Below are 27,238 nucleotides of genomic sequence, written 5' to 3' on the forward strand. Positions count from 1 at the left end.
GCAGAGCCACGATCTCACCATAGCAGTTGGGTTTTCAGGAGAGGAAGTGGGCTTTCAGAAGAAAAACCATGGGCTGGGGAGTTAGAGAGGGGGCTCCGCATGTTCTGTACACATCTGTGATGTGGATGATGGAGGGAGAGACTCTATAGGTTGCATCAGCCTGTTCTTGCTTTATCACATAGCTGCCTTCTAAAATGCTTTTTAAAAATGTTTTCTTCATGATAAAAAAAAAAAGAGAATATTCAGTGATTCTTCCCATGTTAATGAGGAAAACAAAATAAAATAAAACAAAACAAACAAAAAACAACAACAAAAGTATCCTGGTTGGCATGTTCAGATTGTTTAAATTTCACTGAAATTTCTGATTTACTGAGATTCACCATTATGATTTTTGATACAAGTTTGTCTCTCTTTACCTGACTTTAATGTTGTTGTGCCATGACAACTAGAAGGTAGTAAAATAGTGCTGAGTGTAATTGAATTTCTATAAACAGGCTCTACCACTGTGCATGTAATTCATCATCATAAGTTGTTTTCTTTTTTTACTAAGAATAGTGCACTGAGGAGACGTGCACTGGGATCATCTAACTCTACTCGTCTGAAAGTCTTTTCATAAAAGAAAAAAATTCCCAGCAATTAAAAAACCTTCTTAGCATTTTACCAGGATGTGCTGTTTATCTACTGTTGCAAGTAGATTGTGTCTGAATTTGCATGCCTTTTAGGAGAAATAAATACTTCCGTGAGTAATCTTTAGAATCATAGAATGATATGAGTTGAAAGAGACTTTAAAGATCATGTAGTTCTAACCCCCCTACTATGGGCAGGGACATTTAAGTAATGTATTTAACCATTTTCATTTTTTAACTAGCCAAGCTTTTCTTTAGATGAAAAAAAAATTGTTTATCCATTTTTCACTATTGCTTTGATTTGCTCTTACAAATGTAAAGCAATTGTTGTTTGCTTAAGCAGAAGAGAAGAAAAACAGCGAGCTTTTTTCCCCTGCTATTTCCAATAGTGAGTAAAATACATCTTGAACAGTATTTCTTCGTCCCTATAAGTGTTTTCCAATGGATCTATTGTAATTCGATCATTAAAAAAAACCCCACAAAACCAACAACCAACCACTGCCTTCAACTAAATTTAAAAGATTTGTGAAGTAATATGTTCGATAAGAAAATAGATTTTTAATGGGCAGATAACTTCAGTGTAGCTGAACAGAGATATGTGACCTATCTGTAATGCTGTTGGGCCTTTCATGCTTTTGTCACTGGAAAAAATGCAAGTACAAAACATTGGAAGTAAACATGACTGCTTCATTACTGTTGTTTTTGTGCTAGGGAATTAGACATGTGGATCACTTTGGGTTCATCTGCAGAGAATCTTCAGAAAATGGAGGCTTCCACTTTGTTTGCTACGTGTTTCAGTGTACAGATGAAGCACTGGTAAGTGAAAGAAGAGATGAGCCTGACAGAATATTAGGGCCTTAAAGTCTTCTATTGCTCCATGCTCTGTATTTTGCTGAATGTCTTCAAATCCTGCTCCACTGAGAAAATTATTTCCAAAACGTAACTAACGTAGTCTACAAAGGAACTTTTAATTTGTTTTGAAAGCAGAAGTGAAAATCCCTTTAAAATCCAATAAAACTTCCTTTCATTGCACAAACTAAGACAGTATGCTGATTTTTTCGTAGTGTACCTGTTAAGAACTACAGGTTCACCACTGTGCTCTAGGTCAGGCCAGTGCATCACAACTGCAGTAAGCTTTTTTATCACAGACAAGAAAAGGTTTCCAGATAGAGGTAGTATCTTTTATTAGACCACAGTAATAAAATCGGATGGCCTGGAAGAGAGATGACTTCACGATGAGTTTGTCTGGCTTGTGTGATTGTGTGCAGAAACAGCTTTTCTTTTTAACCGTAAGTGCGTTCTCAACCAAGAGACAGTATCGTTCTAAAAGACTGTTGTCTTTGTGTTAAGGAAAACAGAAGCCCAGTGGAGGAGTGAAATTCTTTTCTTTTGCACTCTGTTCTTTTCAGGTTGATGAAATCATGATGACATTGAAACAGGCTTTCACTGTAGCTGCTGTGCAACAAACTGCCAAGGCACAGCCCCAGCTCTGTGAAGGATGTCCTATGCAAAACTTGCATAAACTCTGTGAAAAGATAGAAGGTGAGGTTTAAAGAACTTTCTGGTTGAATATTTTTTCTAACAATGTTATTGGAGGACAATCTTATATGTGAAATTCTAAGGGAATGAATACTTAAAAAGAGCTTGGGAATTGGGATGGAGGGTTGAAAGCCAGTCTTTTTAGTTAGAGGACTGCAATGTAAAGTTACCTGAAAGATAATAAGAATTTTATAACAAAAAATAAACTATTTTCTTGTATTTTATTTGGATTTTTTGAAAACTAACGAAGAGTCTAAATATTACTGAGTTGCAGCTATCTTGGCTCTATTAGTCATATAAATGCAGAAGACTGTAGTAAGGAACTTCTCAAGAATATAAGCTGCAATAGCTGTGACCTGCTGTCCTGTTAAATCCATTTAGATACTGGCATTACACTACCACTAAAATTGAACCAAACAGTGAGCTTTTAATATGCATGTTTGTGATGTTGATCTGTGCTCCTTCATGAAAATGTAGCAGCTAGAATTGTAGTTGTTGCCCATAAAACAAGTTCAAGACAAAAAAAAAAAACCAGAACCTCTTTGCATTTCAGCAAATTTCACAGTTAGGTTTTGTTCATTTAAGTGATGTCTGGGATGAATAAAGGGCAACAGCAGCTTGTCAGATCATGTGACAGTAGCTTGTTGGACTGAAACCTATCTAGTATTAATTTGATGAAACTGGAGAACTTCCAAAACTACTTTTCACTCTGTTTTGGTCTTCAGCTAGCGATGATTTTTGAGAAATTTCTTGAAGGCAAATGATTCTTAGTGCTTTTAGTCATGCCATGTGGTTAATCATATCATCTGCTTCTGATGGAGAAATGCCATGATCAGAGACTGAAGTACAAAATACTGTTGAAGGTTTTCTGTTTTTTCACAGAAAATAGAGGGAAGGAGTTTAATCCAGGATGAGAGCAGAAAAAAATAATCTGAATGAGAGAGTAGTCTGTGTTAGGCTGTCAGTAAACGTTTTCAGCAAGAGGCAAAGCAAGAACTTCACTAACATACAGTAAATTTACTCTTTTTCAAAAGAGGTCAAGGCATACAAATTGGAGAAAATGAGTGGAAATTACATTTATACCACAAGCAAAGTCCGAGCAGTACAGCATAAAACAACAACAAAGCAGTCTGCTAAAATGCAGTAGATTATGGTTTTATTTTATCTTGTGTGATAATGGAATCTTCAGCTAAGAGTATAATCCTGGTCTGTGCTCAGTAAATCTCCTCATTGCAGAGTTCGTGTCCCTCATTTTAAAGACATGAGTTCAGTAGTAGCTTTAAATTAACCTAGAGTTCTTTCTAGCGCTGTTACGAAATCAAGGCAACGGGTCAGCTCAAATAACTGACGAACTTTGGCTTAAATTGTGTACATATTTATGTGATTGATTAATTCTGACAAATTTGACTGTGTGATTTGTTCTTTTTTGTTCCTCTTGGTAGGATTACACCCTTCTAAGACTAAACTAGAACTACAAAAGCATCTAACAACACTAAATAACCAGGAGCAGGCCTCTGTTTTTGAAGAGGTTAAGGTAAGCTCTTTGTTTCCTGCAAGATTTTAAAGCAATTGATGTTTTTTGCTAACATCAGTGTGAAACACCAAAGTTATTTTTTTTTTTTGTGAATTATTCATTATCTTTATTTCATACACTGTTAATCACCTTATGCTTTAATTTCAGTATCATTATTTTTCTAGAGCTGTTAAAAGCTTGTCTTTTGATGAAAATCACTTATTTTACTAATTTTTATTCCCCTGATAATACTTGTTTTCCATGAAAATGTTGACTTCTCACAGAGTAAAACTGCACACATTTTTTTGTGGATGAAGGCAGTAACTTGTTCTGAAAGAACATTTAACTGTTGTTTGACTAAAAAAAAGTACTGTAACATTCCCAGATCAGAAAATTTCCCGCCTAAATTGTGTCCTAGATCTTAATATTTATCAAACTAACTAAAATGTTTAACTTTCTATCTTCTGAATGAAATCCATTTTAGCATAGAGGAAGGCATAGCTGGATTTAAGGCAGATGATGAACATTGTAGGAAATGTCGTTGGGCTTGGCACACTATTGAAGATAGGGAAATTTCAGACTTTTTTAAAAATAATGTTTCCTTCCTCTCTTGAGTCATTTCAGTCTCTTTGTGTGTTTCCATGTGGCAGTTTATCATCCAGTACCAAATTTGGAAGTTACTCTGTGGGAGTGATTCCGTGAGCTAAGTAATTTCTTGGTATACAGCAGCTAGCTGGCACTGTTGCCTTTTAGTATTGTGCACCCATTTTAACAGTCTGAAGCTTCTAGTAGTCACAGGAAACTGTTAATTGCTTCTGGTGAGACTCTGCAAACAATTACCTTGGTAAAACCAAGGGTGAAGGACAGGTCTCCTACCTTCAGCTGATTTTTTTGAGTTTGACTGCCTGAAATTTTACTTCTCGCATTCTTATAGCTGCATATGTTGAAATCATGATTTGCATTTTTAAGTAACTGTCTTTCTAAGGATATTTTTATTAATCTGATGTGCTACCCTGGCATTAGCTAATTCATATTGTATCCTCTGCATTACATCAATAGGCTTCAAACAGCATATGCTTTTCAAAAGTTAGGTTTCTGAGATTAAATTCTATCATAAATTGATTTAAAAATGTTCTCTTTTAGTAATTCAGATCTAAATAGAATGCAGCAGAGACAAATACATTCACCCTGTACACTAATTTTTAACATACCTGTGTCATTTCCCAAAAATGAAATGTCCAAGTGAGAAGGATTTCTAGGAAAAGGATTGTGCATCATAACTGCAAGACAGTACTTCATGTGTGCTACAAACTCAGAACTACAGTGTTTTAGTTTTCTTTACATCAAAAGCAGATTGTGAAAAAAAATATTTTTTTTAAGTCTTTATTTGCTTGTGACAATTTGATACCTCTACAGTCGTCCTTTATCTTTCGTGTAAATTCTGTGAGGTATGAAGTGAGGTCAAGTGTTTCCCTGGTTGTGTTGCTGCCTTACCTGGGACACTGCTGTCCTCTGGTGGCCTGGAGTAGTAGCATTAACCAAGTTAAACTTGTTCTTATATTAACAAGGTATTGACAGTGACAAAATGAGAAGAGTAAATATTTGCTAACCATTATACAATGTATAATTATCGTGCTTGTGATGTTTTCAATTAAAGAAATTAAGACCAAGAAATGATCAAAAAGAGAATGAGTTGGTTATCTCTGTTTTGAGAAACATGTATGAAGAAAAACAGAAGGACCATGTTCATGTTGGAGAAGCAAAACAGGTTAGTAATCATTCAGTTTTAATTCATGTAAGAAGGATCCAGGAAAAATCTTCCACTCCATTTTTATATCTTCCCAAAGGCAAATTTCAGTCACTGGCATTTTGGAACTTCAAACTGTAGGCAATGGTGAACACGGATTTTGCTTGTGATTCACAGGCTGTTGTCATGAGCCAAAACAGGCATATCTCAGATTTTGAGGTAGCTGGTACAGTCTGATTTTCAGGCCTAGGAGACAGAGATGCAAGCAAGGTAGACGACTATTTTGGTTGTTTCTTTTCTCTCACTACAATGAAAATTCAGTGTATGTGAGAGAATATATGATGAATTTGTAATTGTTTTTAGTTGATCTGTGGCATTTGCCATCCTGCTGTCTGTGTGAGTCAGTGTCCTGACAACACATTGCATTTGATCCTTGATGAAGAATATTGCATTTACTCAAGAGCTGGAAGTTATATCTTGCATCCAAACCACCATTTGAAGTGGCCTCAAGGACGAGTAGCTGAGGAGGATTGCTGCAGTAATAGCAGAGACCATCAACCATTTCCAAAGAGCTGAGCTACCTTTCATTCTGTATCAGATTACGTCAGTGCTTTGTAACTGGCTATATATACAGCACGGTTAGGATTTTTCAAAAGGGATTAATGATTTTGGATGCTTTGGTTTGTGACTGACTAACTTGAGACACCTTAAGGAGATCTGTATTTAAAAGAGGATCAGCATTCATTCTCCATGAACTTTCAGTTCCCATTATTTGACCCTTTTAAAAATCTTGGTTGTCCCACCATTGCTGGTCAGTAATTTCATTGTGATGACTGCTGATGGCCATTTGTGATGTAAACTAGCAAATGAATATATGGAGAGTAATTAGACCCGTGAAGAAATCAGGGTAATAGCAGCAAGTCTTCATTTACTATTTGTTCGCTTTGTTAATCTTTTATCCTTTTATGCCTTACTGGCTAATTACTGACCTCCCTGAGAAAGCAGGAAGAAAACGGCGTATTTCATTCTCTGATTTCTTGTCTTGGACATCTCACCAGAAATTATGTTTTTAAGAAAAAAGCATTGTAGTTATGGCAGGAAGAAACGTTGCCTGCGGTCCTCTATCATGATACCTGAAATATTTTTATTTGGTCTAATGCCAGCTGATTATCAAATAGTTGTCAGTCATGAATGGATTGGAAATAGGGATATGCAAAGCAGGGTAACTTCTTAATATGTCTTCAGTGTGATTTGAAAATTCCTAAGGCCTGTTGCAGTGTGTTTGCTCAGTTCCTGGAACCAAAATTGCTTAAGCTGACACTTGCAAAGATGCCAGTGCTCTAAGAACCGAGTTGACTTACCCTCAGTCCATCATTTGTCTTAGCATAACATTTTATATTTACTCTGATAATTTATCTCCAGAGCTGTGTAATAGCAAATACCTTTGAACATATACTCTGTCAGTGTTATTTGTCTCAGCAATCATTAACTCATGACATCCTGATGTCTCTCTTCCCTTCTTTTCTGCATAGATATTAACGTCCATGCTTTTCATTACTTTTTTTTTTAAATTAATATTTAAATCAGGGGAAGAAAAAATTAAATGTGATATTAGTACATGGATCTTATTTAACAAAAATTACCTTCAAAGTAAGTGTCTTTTCATAAGAACGTAATAGCAGGCAGCATTGGATTTGCCCTTTGAGGATAAGATGAGTGAACATAAAAAGAAAATACAAAAGTCTGTAACATTGTCGTACTGGAAATGGGATAGTTCAAAATTATATCTAGACTATTTTTGGTGATGATGTGCTATTCAGCTGCCCATGTACTAATAGTTACATAGATCAAGTGTTCAGATATCTGAAATTAGGGCCAGGTAGAGAGGGCTATGGTGCCTGGCAGCCTCAAGATGAACCCCCAAAAAGAGCACTGAAAACTGTAATCTCATTTCTACTGCAGGTGTTAGGTTTGGATGGTAATGTTTGCATCATAGTATCATTTTTGTGTTCACTACACTAGTCTTCACAAGCACTAAAAATGGACTGAAATACTTATTTGAAAAACGAAACTCTCAACAGACTGTTAGCTTTAAAGTTAAAGTGTTTCTACTGGTGAAATATATAGAAGAGTTAGATTGTAAAACACCTTCCTGGCCCTTAGAAAGCTTTGTTTTAATGTAATGGGGACACTTGAGAGTTCTTGTTAATTATGAGTTTTATCAATTTTCATTAATTTCTTGGTTGAAGGGAAGTAAATCCATGAGAAATCTCTAATCTGTTACACTTAAACATTTAGAATTTGTGCAAATGTGCTTTGGCATTAAAGAAGATTTGTCAACACAGCCATAAATCCCTGTCAAAACAGCAATTCTTCTGAAGCATGCTACTACGCTTCACGTTTCCTTTAAGAGATTTCCTGGTCTTATGTTAGGATAGTTTGTTAAATGTCACTATAAGTATCAGTCGAGAAAAAGGCATGAAAAGTCAATGACACCAGGAGAAAGTATTGATTCAGGTTACAGAAGTCTTTAGACTGATCACCAAGATTTTGCTTTGTACCGCTGAGTATTTAACATCTATGTTTTAACCACTTGCAGACTTCACAACCTCCTGCTGAGAATGCTGTAAATGAGGTGCCCAGCAGTGCTCCGAGATTCAGATTAGATATGTTAAAGAACAAAGCAAAAAGGTCTCTGACAGAATCATTTGAAAGTATTTTATCACGTGTAAGTATCTTCATGATTTTTGCCTTTGAATGTAATTTCATTGTTTTACTTATTGGAATGATAGAAGGATAACAAATATGACTTTTCCAGGTTGTAGCCAAGTGGTTTTTAAAGGCAAAATGACAAAAATATTTCAGTGTATGCGTTAGAAGGAGACAAAACAAAGCAACGTTTTGGTAGGGAGAATACCAAGTCCTGAAAGAAGTGAACTAATTGCTAGATAAGAAATAGCGTATATAGGCATCTGAAAAAATTAGTATGAATTTGAGCATGAGAACTTATGAAAAGCAACCATTATTTTATTTCTCTTTCAGATTTAGAAAATCAAAAAAGTAATTGTAATTGTTCACTTCTCTCTATGAGGAAGGAAATGATTAGGGAACTAAGCATTCCTAACGTGATAGTATTTATTAGTGACACAGAACTAATGAATAATGGGGCATCTGAACTTTGAAACGCTAGAGATTATTTCAAGGCGAGGAGTGTAAAGAACTTAAGAAGGCACTAAGAATATGAAGGCATTTATGCAATATCACATCAGGTAAAATTCTTTGTAAACAGTGTCTGGCAATACCTATTAGTGGCAAATGCTTGAGCTCCTATGTGATAGTGATCTCTGAAAAAACATACTGGGAAAATATTTATCATGAACAGATGACTGAAAATATCTGCTGAAAATATACATCAGAGGTTAAGAAAACAAATCAGATGTCAAGTCTAAGCACTACTTAAACCTACAGCGTGTCTTCTCATGCAAATATTCTTTGGTTTGCACCTCATGGAAAAAGTGAAAGGAAAATAATAGGAAACTTGGAAAGATTTCTGCTTGAAAAAGTATTAAAAAAATCAGACCTTCTCCCAAAAAGAGAGAGAGTTGTAACAGAATGCCACAGAACAAATTTTAAGGAACAAAAACTGGGCATTCTCATTTCTCATCCGCAAAGAGTTAAGTTGATGCAAGATCTAGTACAGTTTATTGGCTCATAGACGTGCAACTTGCCGTGACAAAACTAGGCTTTCAAAGCTTATTTCAGACGTCATATCTTATCTAATATGTCATCATATCATATCTAATCTGGTCCCATGAAACGAATGATGGTAAAAGCATGATCTCCCTGTTATAATCATGCTTATAGAGAGGATTTTTATTTTAATATCTCTGCTTGTTACTTCCCAGCCAGCATTTCTGGAGTTCAGCCCCATAAAATGCTGCTGTGGGTGTGTTTGGGATGTGAAATATAACGTTAGTGTTTTTACACTAACCATAGTAGTTACTGTTCTAATTTTTGCCAGTTTGTCCTGACTGGCATAAGCTGTCTTCACGTAAGCACAGCTGTATATTGGTTGCATTTTCACTGTCATGGCTGTTTTGATGGAAGTTCTTGATTTTGATGAGATCTGAGGCAAAACGTTTTGTCTGATCTTCAAGGAGAGAATAGTCACTACTGTGAATAATGATAATGTTTTATATTTTACCTGGAATAGCAGTTCAAAGAGAACATAAGCCTTAAACTCAGAATACAAAAAAATGATCCTATTTAAGGTTAAGAAGGTACAAGTTCCATAGTTGTTTTAGCACATAAGAATCCATCAGTAGGTTTCTTGATATTTCTCTTGGTTACATAAAAACATCAGTGGAACAAAGTAAAAGTATACAAAAATGTTGTTGAACAGATTATACAAAAATATTTATCCTTTCCGATTTGTAGGCATTGAAATAATAATACCAGAAATTATGTTTTGCTATGTGTTAAATTTATGTGATTTTAAGTCTTTGGTAATAGACAGCCTTTTTGTTTCTGTTTCTTCGTAAGAAGTACCTAGTGTGAAAATTTCCTGTTTGGAATACAGAAGGTACTTTAACAGTAGTTGGTAGTACACGTGTGCAATATGTGATTATGTACATATCATGGAAAGCACATCATTGCCCATGAGAGTTCCTTAATTCCACGAGATCCTTTAAAATGTCAGTGACTGTTCTGAATTAAGCCACTCTTTCTCACAGGGGAAAAGGCTATTCTTAGGCATTTCAGGAAACTGAAAATTACAGATTCTGACTGTGTTACACAAATCTCTTTTCGATATGCCCCACATTTTATAATTTTAACTGCTGGTGTGCTTTATCTCCGCAGGGCAGTAAAGCCAGAGGTCCACTGGACAGTTCTGGTGCTGTGGATTTGGACAGCTCCATGTCCAGTAACTTAAGCAGCACAAGTAAAGTAAGTAAAGCCTGGAGTGAATGTACATATTGAGAAACTTCAGATAATATTAAACAACTAGTCAGATGGGAAGGATGGTTACCAATTGCTCGTATAACTGTTCTGTTCTAACATCTTGCATTTTGTTTTGATTATTTGTTGGGAGTAGACAAGTTAACCGATTGTGCGTGAAGAGAAATAAACCCCAGAACAGCTGAACAGTATGAAAAGACAGTATCACAGAGCAGGAGGGAGTAGGTATGTCCTGCTGCCACTTGCTGATATATAGGGTGTGTCTTTATTCCTGTGCTGAGTCCCTCTGAGGGTGACAGGACTGCATTCGTTGCAGGCAGCCTCTGGGATTCGCCACTGTCTTTCCTTCCTACATCCCACCCCCCACCTCACCCCGCTCGCCCGCCCACCCCCACCTTGAAACCATATTTAAGTTTTTTAGAATTTGCGAGTTGGTTACCCAGATCATTTTCCATATATGTCGCGTGTTAGAATGTGCGTGAGCCCTCTGAGGGACAACTTGAACAAAGTAATTTCCCCGTTTACTCTGGTAACAGAGATTCAGGATAAGAAATAGCAGTCACATATCAATACAATGGTGATGTGATCTGTGGGGTTTTGCTGGAGATTTTCATACTTTTTGACAAGATGGGACTCACAGTAAATCTGTGTTTCTTGTTTCTGTTCTCCAGAAGTTTCAAGTTGCTTTCAGGCCTTTCATTCTGCTCCCTGTGCTATAAAAATGAGCAGTGCAATTGGGGCTCCATTTGAATTAGAAATGCCTTGTGCTGTATATAAACTTATGTTTTGTATGTATGTACTTTATCATATGAGTTTATATATCATCGAATCATAGAATGGTTAGGGTTGGAAGGGACCTTAAAGATCATCTAGTTCCAACCCCTCTGCCACAGGCAGGGATATCTTCCCCTAGATCAGGTTGCTCAAAGCCTCATCCAACCTGGCCTTGAACACTTCCAGGGATTCAGCATCAACAGCTTATCTGGGCAACCTGTTCCAGTGTTTCAAAACCCTCATTGTAAAAAATTTCTTTCTTATGTCTATTTCATAGATTTCATAGATTTCTAGGTTGGAAAAGACCTTAGAGATCATCGAGTCCAACCATCCCTAATCCCCATTAAACCATATCCTCAAGTAGATCATCCACCCTATTCTTAAACACATCCAGGGATGGGGACTCAACCACCTCCCTGGGCAGCCTATTCCAGTGGCGGACAACCCTTTCAAAGAAGAAATGCTTCCTAACATCCAACCTGAATCTCCCCTGACTAAGCTTATACCCATTTCCTCTTGTTCTATCACCCATCACTAATGTAAAGAGCCCTTCCCCTTCCTCCCCACCATCTTTTCTCAAGTATTTATAGGCTGTAATCAGGTCTCCCCTCAGCCTCCTTTTCTCCAGGCTAAACAGCCCCAACTCCCTCAGCCGCTCCTCATAAGTTTTATTTTCCAACCCCTTGACCAGTTTAGTCGCCCTTCTTTGGACTCGCTCCAGGAGCTCAATATCTCTCTTAAAGCGAGGGGCCCAAAACTGGACACAATATTCCAGGTGCGGCCTCACCAGTGCCGAGTACAGGGGCAGGATCACTTCCCTGTTCCTGCTGGTTACACTATTCTTGATACACGCCAGTATCCCATTGGCCTTTTTGGCCACCTGGGCACACTGCTGGCTCATATCAAGCCAGTAGTCAACCAACACCCCCAGGTCCTTCTCCGCCAGGCAGCTCTCCAGCCACTCTTCCCCGACCCTATAGCGATGCTTGGGGTTTTTATACCCCAAGTGAAGGACTTTGCACTTGGCCTTGTTAAAGCTCATGCCATTGGCCTCAGCCCAACGATCCAGTCTGTTCAAATCCCTCTGAAGGGCCTCCCTACCCTCGAGCAGATCGACACAGCCTCCCAGCTTGGTGTCGTCTGCAAATTTACTGAGGGTACATTCAATCCCCTCATCCAGGTCATTGATAAAGATGTTAAACAGAACTGGACCCAGCACTGAGCCCTGGGGAACCCCACTGGTGACCGGCCTCCAGCTGTATTTAGCCCCATTTACCACCACTCTTTGGGCCCGGCCATCCAGCCAGTTTTTAACCCAAAGGAGGGTGTGCCTATCCAGGCCAGTAGTTATCAGTTTCTCAACCAGAACACTATGAGAAACTGTATCAAAGGCTTTACTGAGGTCTAGGAAAACTACATCCACAGCCCTTCCCTCGTCAACCAGGCGGGTCACCCCATCATAGAAGGTGATCAGGTTTGATTGGCAAGACCTGCCTTTCATAAACCCATGTTGACTGGGCCTGATCACCCGGTTAACCTGTATGTGCTCATTAATAGCACTCAAGATAACCTGTTCCATGACTTTGCCCGTCACCGAGGTCAGACTGACAGGCCTGTAGTTCCCCGGATCCTCCTTCCGCCCTTTTTTGTAAATGGGGGTAACATCCGCCAGCCTCCAGTCCAGCAGAACTTCCCCAGTGAGCCAAGACTGCCCAAAGATAATGGACAGGGGTTTGGCAATGACATCCGCCAGCTCTCTCAAGACTCTCGGGTGGATACCATCAGGCCCCATAGACTTGTGGGCATCCAGCCGAAGGAGCAGATCCTTGACCCGTTCCTCTTGGATCACAGGAGCTTCAATTTGCTCTCCCTCCCTGCACTCAGACACCGAAGGCCAGCTCACCTGGGAACTGCTGACCTTATTATTAAAGACTGAGGCAAAGAAGGCATTAAGGACCTCAGCCTTGTCCTCATCCCTAGTGACTAACGTACCCCCTGAGTCCAGTAGGGGCTGGAGGTGATCTTTAGCCCTCCTTTTGTTATTAATATATTTATAGAAAGACTTTTTGTTGTCCCTTACGGAGCAGGCTAGTCTAAGTTCCAGTTGGGCTTTTGGCCCCCTGATTATCTCCCTACATGTCCTAACTTCCTCCCTGTATTGATTCCTGGATGCCTGCCCATTCTTCCAAATCAAATCAAAGTCTGCCCTCTTTCAGTTTAAAGCCATTACCCTTGTCCTATCACTACACACCCGTGTAAAAAGTCCCTCTCCAGCTTTCCTGTAGACCCCCTTTAAGGACTGGAAGGCTGCTATAAGATCACCCCAGAGCCTTCTCTTCTCCAGGCTGAACAGCCTCAACTCTCTCAGCCTGTCTTCATAGGAGAGGTGCTCCAGTCCTTCGTGGCCCTCCTCTGGACCCGCTCCAACAGCATATGTGAAATAAAATGTTACAGATGCCATAATTACTATGCTGCTGATCCTGCTCAGGTTGATTTCAGTGCTGAAGGTACATACTGTGAATGCAGGATTGAATTAATAAAAAGCATAAAACTAAACCAAGAAGTGGAGTAGTTTTCCCCCTTTGCATGATTAGAAAGGTTTTAGTCTGAACAAAACAATATAAACAATCAGCATAGAAGAATCCAGTCTTCTTCACTGGAGGCAACCTAGCACTCTGCAGACTGGGATACAGCTATTGATTCTGCTCTAGTGCCTGGTCACTTACGGACTCTTGACTTCAGGTAATCAAGAATCTGCTCTTTCTGTTATTAAAAGAATGGCTGATTCTGCAGGAAACACATGAGGTGGGGAATGAAGAAAAATACATGATTTTGGACTGAAACAAGTGTCTAGTCATAGGACTAAAGTCCTTTGTGTGAATCTGCAGATAGACAAGAGGATTATTACATTGTTAGATGGGGTGGTAAATATACAATGCTCTGACATGCCACTTTTTCATTGCTGTCACTGTTACCCAAACCTGATCCATCTGTTCTATTCTGACCCCATTTCTTCTGAGTTGTACTCAACATAATGTAAAATACAATTACTCTCAAAATTACTTTTTCCTCTGTAAAATGGAGACTTTGATTTGTTGCCCTAAATGATTAATGACAAAGACATAAAACATCAAAGATTCTTTCTTTGAGCTATCATGATAAAAATGTGCAAGTTTGAAGCAGGTCTCTGTGGGGTGTGAATAATGACATGGGACTGCAACCTCAAAGATTGATTTCTAAACCCACCTATTGATAATCTTATTTTTTGCACTGCTAGGAACCACCATTGTGTGAAAAGGAGAAAGACAGACTTCCTACGCTTCCTACAGAAAACGCTGTCAAGACCAGTGGATCAGTGGGTGATCTCTCCAGTGACGCAGATGATTCTGCTATCGAGCAGTTGGTTACGTTACCTCAGCAAAGCTTTCGGAGGCGAGCAAACACACTGAGTCATTTGCCAACAGAAAGCCAGGAATCTCTGGTACCTGTTGAAACGTCACCATCTGTTCCCCAGAGGAAACTTATGAGGTATCACTCAGTGAGCACAGAGACTCCTCACAAAAGAAAGTAAGACTTATTAAAAGCAGGCTATGATTTCATTTGTTGAGGGCATATTTGGGGATGATAATTGCATACCAGGTATGTCCTCTTAATAGAGAAGAAAGGTAGTGTGTCGCTTTTTGGAGGTTTGTAGGTATTCTGCTTAAAAACACTTTTTTTAGCCCTTTGTGCTCCGTGGGGAGAGAAAACTAAGATATGTAGTTCCACAGTATGTAACACAAAACTAAGTCTAAAAGCAACATAGGATTGCTTCTAAGGGGTTAATATTTTTTCAAGCAATATTCATTACTTTTTGTTGTTTTGATCTACATGTGGTGTAAATAAATGCTACTCCTTGTTGTCTATTTAGAGAGAAAAATCCGGGAGCATTTCTGATGCTGAAAACCTTACTAGTTGGTGAATTTGTGTGTGACTTTAAAGTAGCATACAAGACTGACATAAGTTGCCTAATTGTTGATAGAGATGAGGCTCCTGTCTAACTTTTCAATGAGCCTATGTAGATTTTACTCACAAAAACAAGCTACTGCTTGCCTTCATGCTAATATTCTACAAGCTATCCTCTTTCAGAAGCCTGCCTCTACATCTCTAAAGTCTCCTCTTAACTTTATGGCAGTTTTCCTCCCTCCTATCTGGCTTTTTCCAATTACTATGGAAACATTTCTGTCTGTAGGCTTCTGTTTTACTGCCAAAACTGCTCGTTTAAACAAGTTAGACAGTAGGAAATCTGTATGTGTTCCAGCTCATTTTTCCCTGCAGGAGGCAGGGCAGTAAATGAACATACCTGAAATAGGTGATGACAGTGAAAAAAAGAGAATTACGGTATTTGAAGGGAAACATAACCTGGGTTGCCTTTTTGTCCCTTCTTTGAACCTTTTTAATTCTGAAATACTATATTTTTGTAGTGCAGTTTAGGACCTGTGTGGTTGGTCTGTTATCTTCTTGAGAATTGCCCTGATGCTTGTAGCAGCTTGTTCTATCAGTTGTTATCTTACTATAGGAATGCAGCTAGAAAATAAGTGTATTTTTCATTTCCTTGGTTATTTCTATTTGGGTTTCATCCGGTAATTTTTAGTAAGACCTGAGTGTGCCTGCTCCCTCACATAACTCAAACTGAAAAGAAAACACTGTTCCTTCTCTTTCATAGCAAATGTACAGAACCAGGAGAAACTGAAAACCCAGAAGAAAAATATACTTAAAGTTCTCAAAAATCACTGGAATGGTAGACTTTTAACAAGTCTTGTACGCTTTATGAGTGTTTTTGAGCAGCTTACCTCATTTCATCAATTGTTTCCAAAGCATAAATAAATTCAGTTCTTCATGCAGGATTTAATTTCTCATCCATTTGAACTGTTGATCATACGCCTGACTTTATCATAGAAACCAAGGGGAAACACGTACAAGGGGAAAGAAAAGGTTTTGTCAGTGACAGTTGCTTGGGAGTTTAAATTTAGTCATAGGCTGAAATGCCTTGCTTTAGCCTGTGTGTATTTGGGACTTTGCTGGTTGGGTTAAAGTGTTCAGCCACTTACAGTTACTGCATTAACTGTGAAAAACATAGGAAATGGCTCATTTGTATATGTCAGGTCCCTTTCAAATATTAGGGAAGGGATTTCACTTCCCCTCCACCTGCTTTCCTCTCTTACCGTGTTTTATTCTTTGTGCTACCTCAACTGCATCGCTCTGGTTGGAATCCTGCTATACGGTTTGAATGCATCTGTCAACGAATCTAAAAGTTCTTCTGGTCAACTTGCACGTTCTCCTACTCTAGCTCGTCTTAGTCCCTCGGCTTCTTCACCCAACTTTTTTAAATATCTGAGGCATAATTCAACTGGAGAACAAAGTGGGCATTTTGCACAAAAGAGGTGAGCTAGCACCTGTACATAGTTTGGGGTAGGGTTTGTTTTACCATGTCATAAGTAAGAAGCTCTATAGTGTAAATAATGAAAATAATTTAATATAGACCAAAGATGGTAGATTTTTATGGGAGGGGGAACTCTTTAACTGCTCTGGTACTGAATGTAGAGCTGCTACTTACATAATTTTGTTCTAATAAATAAAATTATTTCAGACACATGAACAAATTACTTTCTTTAGAGCCAGTTGCTCCAAAACAACTTGTTGTTATGCAGCAGACAGCAGCACTGCTTAAATTGTGTGAGGGATATGTTGCCAAGAACCTGTGATCCAGCTCACTCTGTCACTCCTGAATCATTCAGTTCTGTTCTTTGTTCTTGGTAACACAGAAACGTTAATATTCTTTTGTGCCTGACATTAAAGGCAAATTGACTACATTAACTAAACGGGGCAAGAAGTAGAACAACTGTGGAGAGACAATACAAAAAACCCCCACAAACTACCAAAAGCCACAAACAAAAAAAACCCTCACACCCCACACTCCCTCAAAGCAAAACAAAAAAACAAACCAAGAACAGACAAACCAGCAACCTCAACCCATCAGCTCATATATTTGTCTTGGTTACTTTGAGCGATATCAAAAGATACTTTTCTGTGCCTCCTTTCTTAGAAGAAAAATACATGGAGAGATAATTGAGAATAGGACATTAACTTATAATTTCCTGAGAACCTGAAACAAGTAGCTCCCTAAAAATCTTAGCTGTGAAACCAGTTCTGAAGCCCTTGAAGTAAAACTGCCTATTTTAGCTCAAAAGACTAATGAGACCAATTGTGCTTGGAAGCACTGTCAACAGTCACTGGCCATTGGCAAGTAATTTTAATTGCTATTGCTGTTTATTGTTTGGTTTTGTTCTTTGGATGAAGGCTTTCTGTTTCTCCAAGGTGCTGATTCTTCCAATCCTGAGAAAATACTCAACTGAGAACCTTGTTTCACCAGTTTCTTCAGTGTTTGCTGAGTACTGACTAGAATCTCTATTAGTTTAGCTTCACCTCAAAAGTATGGTATAGCTCAGGGGAGGAAATGTGAGTCTACAATGCCCTCTTTACTCTTCATTTTAGTAAGACTTACTTGAATCCTGATGGTTAAATTCTCAAAAGTAGATTTTTCCAAGTAAATTTGGTAATGATTCTGCATGCACAGTAGCAACTTCTCTTTCCCACTCCCTGTCATTTAAGGCTATACCATATTGAACCTTTAAGCAACAAGACTGAAAGCAGAAGTTGATGGGGATATCAGATGGGTTAATGAATTTAAATCAATGAAGTCAAACTGCCCAAGTTGAATGTATTCTGTAAATGAAATGACCGTGTAATTGTGATGGATTTACAATGCAGTTGTAAGTGAAACCTGTTTGCAGGGCACACCATGCTACAGCCTTATCTTCTTTGTCCTCAATAGCAGCTACTAAAGAACAGCTTCACTTCATACTAGTGATTATCCCAGAGTATCTGCCCCATCCCATTCACATCTTCAGGAGATGGCACTAAATGCCATCCAGATATATCATCATGGTTTTTCAGAAGAACTTGTGTCTTAAACTTATATTTTCTGGAGTAAATTCTCCTATTTATGTGGTTTTGTGAGAAAAAGTCTTCTAGTATCATCAACCAAATAATTTTCTATGTTTTCATTCCATGCAGAAACTTTTCCTTATCCGAGTTGTTCTCACTCACTTCCTTCTACTAATGCTGTTCTGAGTATGTTGAGGGCATGTTAATTTAAAAGAAAGCAGAATTATTTTGGCCAGAAGACTATTGATGAAATTTGATTAGTGCTCCTGTCTGTTGCATAAATAGAGCCACAATCCTAAATGACCAATCAGAAGGCTCAGCTTTTAATTTAAAAGTTCCAAGCTTGTCTTAATTAAAACCTGTTAATGCTTTACAAAATTGTTTTTGCCAAAGTCTTATTTTTCATTTGCCAGCACAATGATTATCAGAGTCAGCTTTTGCTAACCTTTTCCCCAAAACTTAATCAATCATTGAAACTGCTATTTAAGTAAATATGCAATGATAAAGTTGGTGTCAGTTCTTATTAGATTAAAGGAATTTGCTCAAAACATGCACTAGAAATCTTGGGATATAGCAAAGAATAGTAACTTTACTGGAAGTACATTTATTCATATTGGAATATTTTAGTTTGCCCAAACAAATATGTATATCAAAGTATCACTTTGTTAGCAGTTTCAGTTTTGACTTTGGTTCAGGCCTTCAGGATTTAGCTGCTTTGTGTTGGAAACTTAGCAGTATGTATTATTTTTATTCTGTGGATTTCTATTTCTTTGTTCTAAACTATGCTTTTCCCAACTGCACTCTCAGCATCTCCTACCGTACTGCCTTAAGGAAAAAGCTTCATTCTTCCTCTTCTGTGCCAAATTTCTTAAAATTTCTGGCTCCTGTAGATGAAAATAACACCTCTGACTTTAGGAGCACAACAAGGTAGGATTCTCTCTTAAAGCCCAGAGGTAAAACTATTTTCAAAGATTTCTTTGTCTGAAATATTTCAAATGCTTCTTTCACATGCAAAACCTGCTTTGTGCCCCAGTTCACTTGCATGTATTCTGCATGTGATTGCTATCAAAAGGATGGAGCTACCCCAGACTCCTCTCCCATTAAAATTGCAGAACTTAACCATTTTGATGTTGCAAGGGTCATGCAACTTCTATCTATGTACTTCTGTGATATATCCTGCCAAAGGTCTGTATTAGCAGTGTCACGTTTTGAGGTCAAAAGACCAGTCTATCAGCTCCCAAGTCAGGTGAGACCCTTGGGTCCGACTCCCCCTGCCCTCTCTTGGCAGCTCAGTAGGTCGGAGGGTGATTCGTCTGACTTATCGTGGGATCTGTCACTAATAGACAAACAGGAGGTAATTTGGCCAGTATACCAGCTCCCAAGTTAGATGAGACCCTTGGGTCCGACTCCCCCTGCCCTCTCTTGGCAGCTCAGTAGGTCGGAGGGTGATTCGCCCACTTATTAAGGGATCGTCACTAGTAGTACTATGGGCCAACTCCTTATAATAATTCAAAAGTTTCCGGAAACATGCATATATATTTTATTCGTGACAGAATACAGGTTCGAGGATAGCCGGTGATAGTGACTGACTACAAAAACAACTTTAATTGAAATACTGCAGTGATAATATAAAACAATTACTGATCAGTGATAATATTAAATAGCTAGCAAGATGTTAGTAAGTAATTAAGTAAGTGCACATAACACAGAGTTCTTACCCAATAGGCGTCCCTATGGGGGGGAGAAGAGAGGTTCAGCCCGTCGACTGATCCCAGACGTTCCGATGGGGGGGGCTTCTCCCTAACATCCCCTTTGTTTGCCGCTATTTTATACTTTTTTTCATATCTTTTAGGTGGAGCTCGAGTGACTCTAGTCATACATAACTTTTATTAGGATTGGTGTAAATTGCTCGTTTGAGGGGTGGTCGCAGCTCGGAGGCGGGTGGAGGTGTGACTTAGTAGCTGAAGGACACAATTTCGCCATCACTGCTGAGACAGCGGTTGTGATTCACTTCCCTCAATGGCATTTTTATGGTTATCTTTACCAGGCGCCTCTCATCCCTGATAACAGGGATGAGCCGTGATACCTCCGTATCACTCTACTCCCCATTTCAAGGGTATTGCGTGGGCCTTGTCCGTTGTTTCTTGTCCCCGATAACAGGGATGAGCCATGATACCTTCGTATCACTCTCCTCCCCATTTCAAGGATATTGAGGCCTTGTTTGTTCCTGGGAGCAGCAGCTGTGCTTCATGTCAGAGCTGCTCTAATATTAGCTGAATTCTGGGGAACAATATTCTCCCATTCCCCTCCAATTTCAGTCATTTTCCCACAAGCAGTTTTCAGTTAAGAGAATATACATGGTTCATCCTAAACAGTGTCAGTGTCCTCAAATTGGACGGAAAGGGTGACTGTAAAATGCTCCTCCCAGTTGCTGCCAGAACTGTTTGAAGTTCATTTGTCCCTTTCAGGTTCAAGGAAAGGCTTATGCAACAATGTAACCAATGGCTGGAATAAAGCAATTACTAGTTTAAAGATGTAACAGGTGAAAGTTAGTGGAATTTTTAATAGGAAAACAGCATTGCTGTTCACTATATTTCATTGTAGGTTTTTCGATAATGGGATGACCTATGCAGCACCAGGCTTGCTGATGCTAGATGGGATTCACCTTTCTCAAAGGGGGAAGAGGGTCTTTGCTCATAAGCGAGCAGGACTCATTGACGGGGCTTTAAACTAGACTTGAGGTGGGGAGAGGGATAACATCAGGCTTGATCAAGGCAAGCTGACAGCACGTGAAGAGCAGCAGAATTCCAGCCACTCTAGCCAGTAAGTCAGCTCAGGAGAGGTGCTATGCTGGACCTTGTTCTCACCAACAAGGAGGAGCTGGTGGGGAATGTGAAGCTCAAGGGCAGCCTTGGCTGAAGTGACCATGAAATGGTGGAGTTGAGGTCCTTAGGGCAGCGAGGAGGAGGGTGCACAGCAAGCTCACTAGCCTGGTCTTCAGGAGAGCAGACTCTGGCCTCTTCAGGGATCTGCTTCACAGACTACCAATGGGATAAAGCCCTGGAGGGAAGAGGGGCCCAGAAAAGCTGGCTAATATTCAAGGATCACCTCCTCCAAGCTCAGGAGCAGCGCATCCCAACAAAGAGGAAGTCAGGCAGAAACACCAGGAGCTCAACATGAGCTGGCAATGTACTCTTGCAGCCCAGAAAGCCAACTGTATCCTGGGATGCATCCAAAGAAGCGTGGCCAGCAGGTCGAGGGAGGTGATTCTGCCCCTCTACTCTGCTCTCCTGAGACCCCACCTGGAATAATGCATTCAGCTCTGGAGTCCCCAACACAAGAAGGACATGTTGCTGCTGGAGCAGGTCCAGAGGAGGGCCACGAAGATGATCCGAGGGCTGGAGCACCTTTCCTCTGATGACAGGCTGAGAGAGTTGAGGCTGTTCAGCCTGGAGAAGAGAAGGCTCTGGGGAGACCTTATAGGAGCCTTCCAGTCCTTAAAGGGAGCCTACAGGAAAGCTGGAGAGGGGCTTTTTACAAGGGCATGTAGCGATAGGACAAGGGGCAATGGCTTTAAACTGAAAGAAGGCAGGTTTCGATTAGATGTAAGGAAGAAATGCTTCAGTCTGAGGGCGGTGAGGCAGTGGAACAGGTTGCCCAGAGAAGCTGTGGCTGCCCCATCCCTGGAGATGTTCAAGGCCAGGTTGGATGAGGCTTTGAGCAACCTGGCGTAATGGAAGGTGTCCCTGCCCATGGCAGGTGGGTTGGAACTAGATGATCTTTGGTGTCCCTTCCAACCCTAACCATTCTATGATTCATTCTATGATTGTATTATTTAATATTCTGAATAAAAACCTGTGTACGTAGTTTGTGGTTTACATCAAAGGAGTAACATCCAAGGTTTCTGAACACTGTTCCCAAATTTGTTGCTTATTTGAGATGGTGTCTTGTGAACACAAAGGTTAAAAGTTTTGCTCCAAGTGTATGGTGTGAAGGAATATATTACTTAGTTCACAGAATGTTGGAAGTTTAGTTGGTGTTTATAAAGCTCCTTGATGTGTGCTGATAAAAGGCACCAGCAGTTCTTTGTGTTTCCTTTGAATAATTGCTAGATTTTGTGGATGACATTTAAGTAGAAGAATGGTAAAGATACATCGTGGTGTATGTGTCTTTAATGGGTTGTGTTTAGTACACTGCTGCAAAGAAAGCTGAAAGTCAATTAAAACTGGAGAAAGCAGTTTGCACAGAGCCGCCAGCCCCCTGTGGTGAACCTAAGTGATATTTGCAGCCTTGTACAAGCCTGCTGCCCCGAAGCATGCTTCACCTGCCTCACACTGAGAGCTTGACCCAGCACGTGCACAGCACACTGCACTCCTTAGTTGATGGTTCATGCTATTGTATTCACTGAAGACTGTCTCTCTGTTAATAGCAGGTTCAGGTAACGTGCTCACAAGCTATTCTGTGTTCCACAATTTTAGTGACTATGAATCCAAACACAGCCAGCAAGCCATTGGTGCGGACAGTCCCGTAAGGACTCGACGGCATTCATGGAGGCAACAGATATTTCTGCGAGTGGCAACCCCTCAGAAAGCATGTGATTCTCCCAGCCGATATGATGGTAAAGTCTGTGTTTATTTGCTTCCATGAATGTTGTTAGTGGATGGATGTAGTCTGTGAAGTGTGGATCATTTTGTCTGCAGAGTGGATGTCTTTGCCCAGTGCTCTGTTTGTACTGTCTTTGCAGTTTCCGACTTACTTTTTGGCCATGCCAAGCTCATTAGCTGTTGAGTTTTTATTTTTCAGCTTATTTGTTACATAGTTCTGATTGTGTCAAACTAACTAACCAGAGAAGAAATTGTTTTTATGTGTACTATTTTAATGAGTTCTGGGAAAAAAATTGTATTGCCAAGTATTGCTCTTAAGAAAAGGTGATGCTTTTATTTCATCTTTTCATGCAGGAATATAGAACTATGGACTAGAAAAGTCCAGGCCTAATAGAAGGAATAAATTTCTTTTATGTCCTCAGTTGAGTTCTGTAGTGTATACTTCATACCAGACTAAATTTGACCTCATGTATGCTACTCCAGTCTCTGATTCTTTGTCACTTGAGCCATAGTTATCCACTGTTCTTGTATTTATTTCTTGAAGTTCTGTAGAGCTAAAGAACCACAGACTAGAAAAAAAACCACTGCACATAAGCATGCAAGTGCATCGTTTTATCCATCTCACTTTATGTGAGCCAAATAGTACAGTGCATGCTGAGGCCAGGAATGCCTTGGAGAAGCTTCTGTCTTTAGATGATGGTCTCTGGCTCATTAAAGTTTGAATGTCACAACTTGAGCTCTGCAAGCTCTACCTTCTGACTGATCTCTAAGGCCATTGCTTAAGAAATAAAAAGTATAATGGAACAGGCGGGAACACTACATTATAGTAAATGTAGTAAAAAGTAACTATCCTCAGGTCATTCGACATTTTTTGTGCATCTTAAAGAGAGACATGGACACGGCATGTAACAAAAGTGCTTCTGTCATTAAAGCATTGCTTGCAACATAATTTGTCTGATGACAGGATAAGCTATCCTAGGGCATAGATGTCACTCAAATTTAGTGTACTGCAAAACAAAGTGATCTCAAAAGCATGTTGTGTAAGCATACATGTGAAATGTACTTCAAGGTATATGAAGGAGCTGTTCAACCTCAGCTGTTCTGTGCAGCTACTGTTTTTGCAGGTTTGAGGCATCTTTTTGTGACTGGAAATTGTCTCAATTGTTTGTGAAAGCCACAAAACCTTCCCATATTAAATAGGAAAAAAAAAAAAACTAAATTGCCTATCCAAGCGTTTCCTCTGAGACATAATAGCTGCAAGATACAATCTTTAACAACCAACAGCTGGATAAGCAGAATAGTTGGAGAAGCAAGTGGGGCCAGAATGGAAAACAGGAAGTGCTGTTAATAGGAGAAGCAATTTAAAATATCTGGCCTTTTCTTTCGCTCTTGTTTTCTTTTTCTGTTTTTGTTCCAATGTACATATTCAATTTATGAACAGAGGGAGAAAATTCAGAGTTAAGGGTTTTTTTTAACTATTTGTAACAAGTATTGGGTTTTTCCATTTGGATTTTCATGTATTTCCTGGAGCATTTCTGGCAGAAAAGGTTACTCACTCATGATCCAGTCACTGTAGCCTTTAAGAGAGCTGCTGTACAAGTGATCTTACCTTGGACTCACCACCACAGTTAACTTAGTAACCTCTGTAGTTCCAAAGTAAATGTAACTAGCTATCATTCATCATCTTGCTCCTCTTCATTTCATCTTCTCTGAAGGAGAAGCAGCACATGCAGTGGGTTTGATGTGTTAAGTTACCTGTACTTTTTTTTTTTTTAAGGCTTTCTCACTCCTTTTAGACTGATTTCCTTTGGAAATAGAATTTATGCAAACAGCTGATGTATCACCAAAAGATCAATTTCAGCCAAATTAGACAGAGGACAAAGAAGGTTTTAAAGATAACGTGTTTTGTTGTGTTCTGCAAAAGTAAGCATGAAGAGAAGGAAACGAGAACATTCCAGAGTTTCCCTTTATAGACTGTGACTCCACTGACCACTTTCTCCATTTAATATTGCGTGGCCAATAGCCCGCACACGGCTCCAGAGTACTCTGCAGGAGGTCAGTAAGAAAAAGGCTAAGGATTTTAAAAAAATTAGTAAATCAGCCAGCCAGGAGACTCAGATCTCTGTGAGTCAGAGATTATAAATTTTTTCAAGCTTAGCATACACTGCTTTACTAAACTTTATATTAAACATAAAATCCACCAGTATGCCTGAACTAAGCATTGCTTTGGCCACGTGTGGGCAGGCACTGTCAACAAAATGAAACTGCTCTGTGGCTGTAACTTCTCTGGGTTGTAATCAGTAGATATGCATATGTAAGATGCCACAAGAAATAGAGACAACTTAAAGCTTTATACACACAAAAAGATCTAGATCCTGACATTTGTGATTCCATTTGTATAGGCAAGTGGTAAGCTGAATCTCAAGAGGCATCATGTTCATTGTCGCTCTCTGTGTGGTTAACACAGCAGCATATGAAGGTGTATTTACTAGAAGGTTTTTTTTTTAAAAAAAAAAAAAAAAGAAAACCCAGACAACTGGTGCATAGCTTTTGCAGAAATTTTAGTTTAATCTTACAGGGTTCTGAACTTGAGAGATGTCTAGCATCCTGAGTTCCCACATGAAGCTGACAGCACTTTGAATCCCACTGTCTTGCACTTCTGGATCCTTTACTTCTTTAGGAGGTGCTCATAAGTAGTTTGAGCTAAAACTTCATTTCCTGTAGCTCAGGTGGAGAGAAATGATTGCTGGCTGTGCTGTGGTGTTTGCTTCATGTATTAACAGGCAGAGAGCCTGTTAATTTTGTTTTCTGTTTGTTTTGCAGACACTATTATTTAAAAGGAGGGTGTTCATTTGTGACTAATTCAGGAGTGAAATGAAAAACTGTCCTAAATCAGTACGTTTTTTTTAAAAAAATATTGCAAATAGATACACTAGAAAGTAATTTTTTTTGCCAGTTGAGATTCCTGCCTTGCCTGGTGACCAGGCTCAATCCTGCCACACTCAGGCAAGGTGAGCACTCTGAGACAACAGAAAGCCTCAGGTGCAGGAAACCATTACTTTTGGTTGTTACGGGAGCGATGTTGCATGTGCAGGCCCTCCTCCAGCTGCCTCCTGCTTGCAGGTGCTGCCACTCTCCTCTTTCCCTGCTACTTTTCTGTGCTTTTGTACATGACTTTACAATGAAGCGTATCAGAGAAGTATTATGCAATTTGCTGCCTGGCAGGACAGCTGGGTGATGTCTGATGAGCCTGAAGATGAGGATGATCTCCAGTTCGGGGATCTAGAAAGGATTTTCTGCATAGGTGTAATGATCTGTTGAGATTTTTATTGCTTTCCAGCAAGTAGCTGGAGGTTTGCAGGGTTGAATTATGCTAGTTCTATTGTAAAAAACTACAGTTCAAATGTCCAGCCTCCTGTCCTGCTGATTGCCACTTCCCACAGAATGGTTGTGCTGCTGCAGGTGATGTGGAGCACTGGAGGGGCAGCTTTTCTCTCACCTCCGCCTTGAGACATAATCAATGTCTTGTCCTCTGATATTTTTTATTTATTTGTAGGGGTGGAAGGAGTGGTGTATCCTGCAAAGTGGAGAGGTGGAAAAAGAAGAGCACAGATCACTTATAAAATGGTTCACACTTTGATCTGTTACAATACTGTATTTCTTTTGAAATAAGGTTTTCATTAATCTGTTTTTCTAAAGGTTTTTTTTGCCTGTTCTCTGTATATGAGTACACAAAATTCACTCTGGCTCTCCCACTCACTGTCTTAAACATTCTAAGTAATAAAAGTGTTTCTTCAGTTCTTTGATTTTTATCTTTATACCTACCCACCCTACTTGCAGCCAGATCTTCATTTTTCTGTAGAGTTTCTCTAACAAGAGCCACATTCTATGGCTATGCAAATGGTTTAGGACTTCCTAGTTCTCTGTCTTTGCTGATAAAAAGGTGAAGGGAACAACTTGGTGATTATTTTAAACCAGCTGAAGTATGGAATCACTCAAAAAAAGGGATCAGTTTTCAGCAGCATTAGTTCTCTAGTCCTGTTCACAGTATTATACAAGCACGAGAGCAGACATGGGAAGGCAGTCAGGGACACGTGTCTGGAAGCTAAGGGTGGGTGCTCTTACCCTGCTTAGGAGCAGGGCACACTTAGGTCAGTGCAGAATGATCACGAAACCACCTTGCACTGCAGTGCAGCAGGGTATTTGCATACTTTTGTTCAACATCTACAAATCTCTGTGCAGTGGACTACTTTCACTACAATTTTCACATATTGACTGTTCAGAATTGGTCATAGTGGGAGAACTGTTTTGCAGCTTGTCAGAAACTCCCAGCAAAGTCAAGTGCTAGATTTAAAGGGGGTGTGAGGAGTTTTCTGAAGTAAACGGTGGGAAAGCAGTGGTGCTTGTTGTGACCTTTCTTGCTGCAGGAGGTGTGTTGGCAGTGGGCAGCAAGATTTTTAACAGCTGTGTCAGCTTTAGGTTGGAGAAT

The 27,238-nt window shown here is 39.5% G+C and overlaps 1 protein-coding gene across 3 annotated transcripts in view; it reads left to right on the plus strand.

Annotated features, from left to right (window-relative positions):
* Positions 1 to 27,238, plus strand: part of TBC1D1 (TBC1 domain family member 1) — a 111,008-nt gene that overhangs the window by 51,879 nt on the left and 31,891 nt on the right. The window contains exons 4-13 of one of the 3 annotated variants that reach the window (XM_086611379.1): positions 1,338 to 1,442; positions 2,036 to 2,168; positions 3,608 to 3,699; positions 5,336 to 5,446; positions 8,025 to 8,153; positions 10,286 to 10,372; positions 14,436 to 14,725; positions 16,453 to 16,581; positions 18,953 to 19,072; positions 22,624 to 22,763. In XM_086611379.1, the coding sequence (XP_086467505.1) occupies positions 1,338 to 1,442; positions 2,036 to 2,168; positions 3,608 to 3,699; positions 5,336 to 5,446; positions 8,025 to 8,153; positions 10,286 to 10,372; positions 14,436 to 14,725; positions 16,453 to 16,581; positions 18,953 to 19,072; positions 22,624 to 22,763 (1,336 nt within the window). Of the gene's footprint in view, positions 1 to 1,337; positions 1,443 to 2,035; positions 2,169 to 3,607; positions 3,700 to 5,335; positions 5,474 to 8,024; positions 8,154 to 10,285; positions 10,373 to 14,435; positions 14,726 to 16,436; positions 16,582 to 18,952; positions 19,073 to 22,623; positions 22,764 to 27,238 lie in introns of all 3 variants that reach the window. The other 2 variants (XM_086611378.1, XM_086611380.1) reach the window with 2 other exon arrangements.

Source organism: Tauraco erythrolophus, chromosome 5 (assembly GCF_009769465.1).
Source record: "Tauraco erythrolophus isolate bTauEry1 chromosome 5, bTauEry1.pri, whole genome shotgun sequence".
Taxonomy (NCBI): Eukaryota; Metazoa; Chordata; class Aves; order Musophagiformes; family Musophagidae; genus Tauraco; species Tauraco erythrolophus.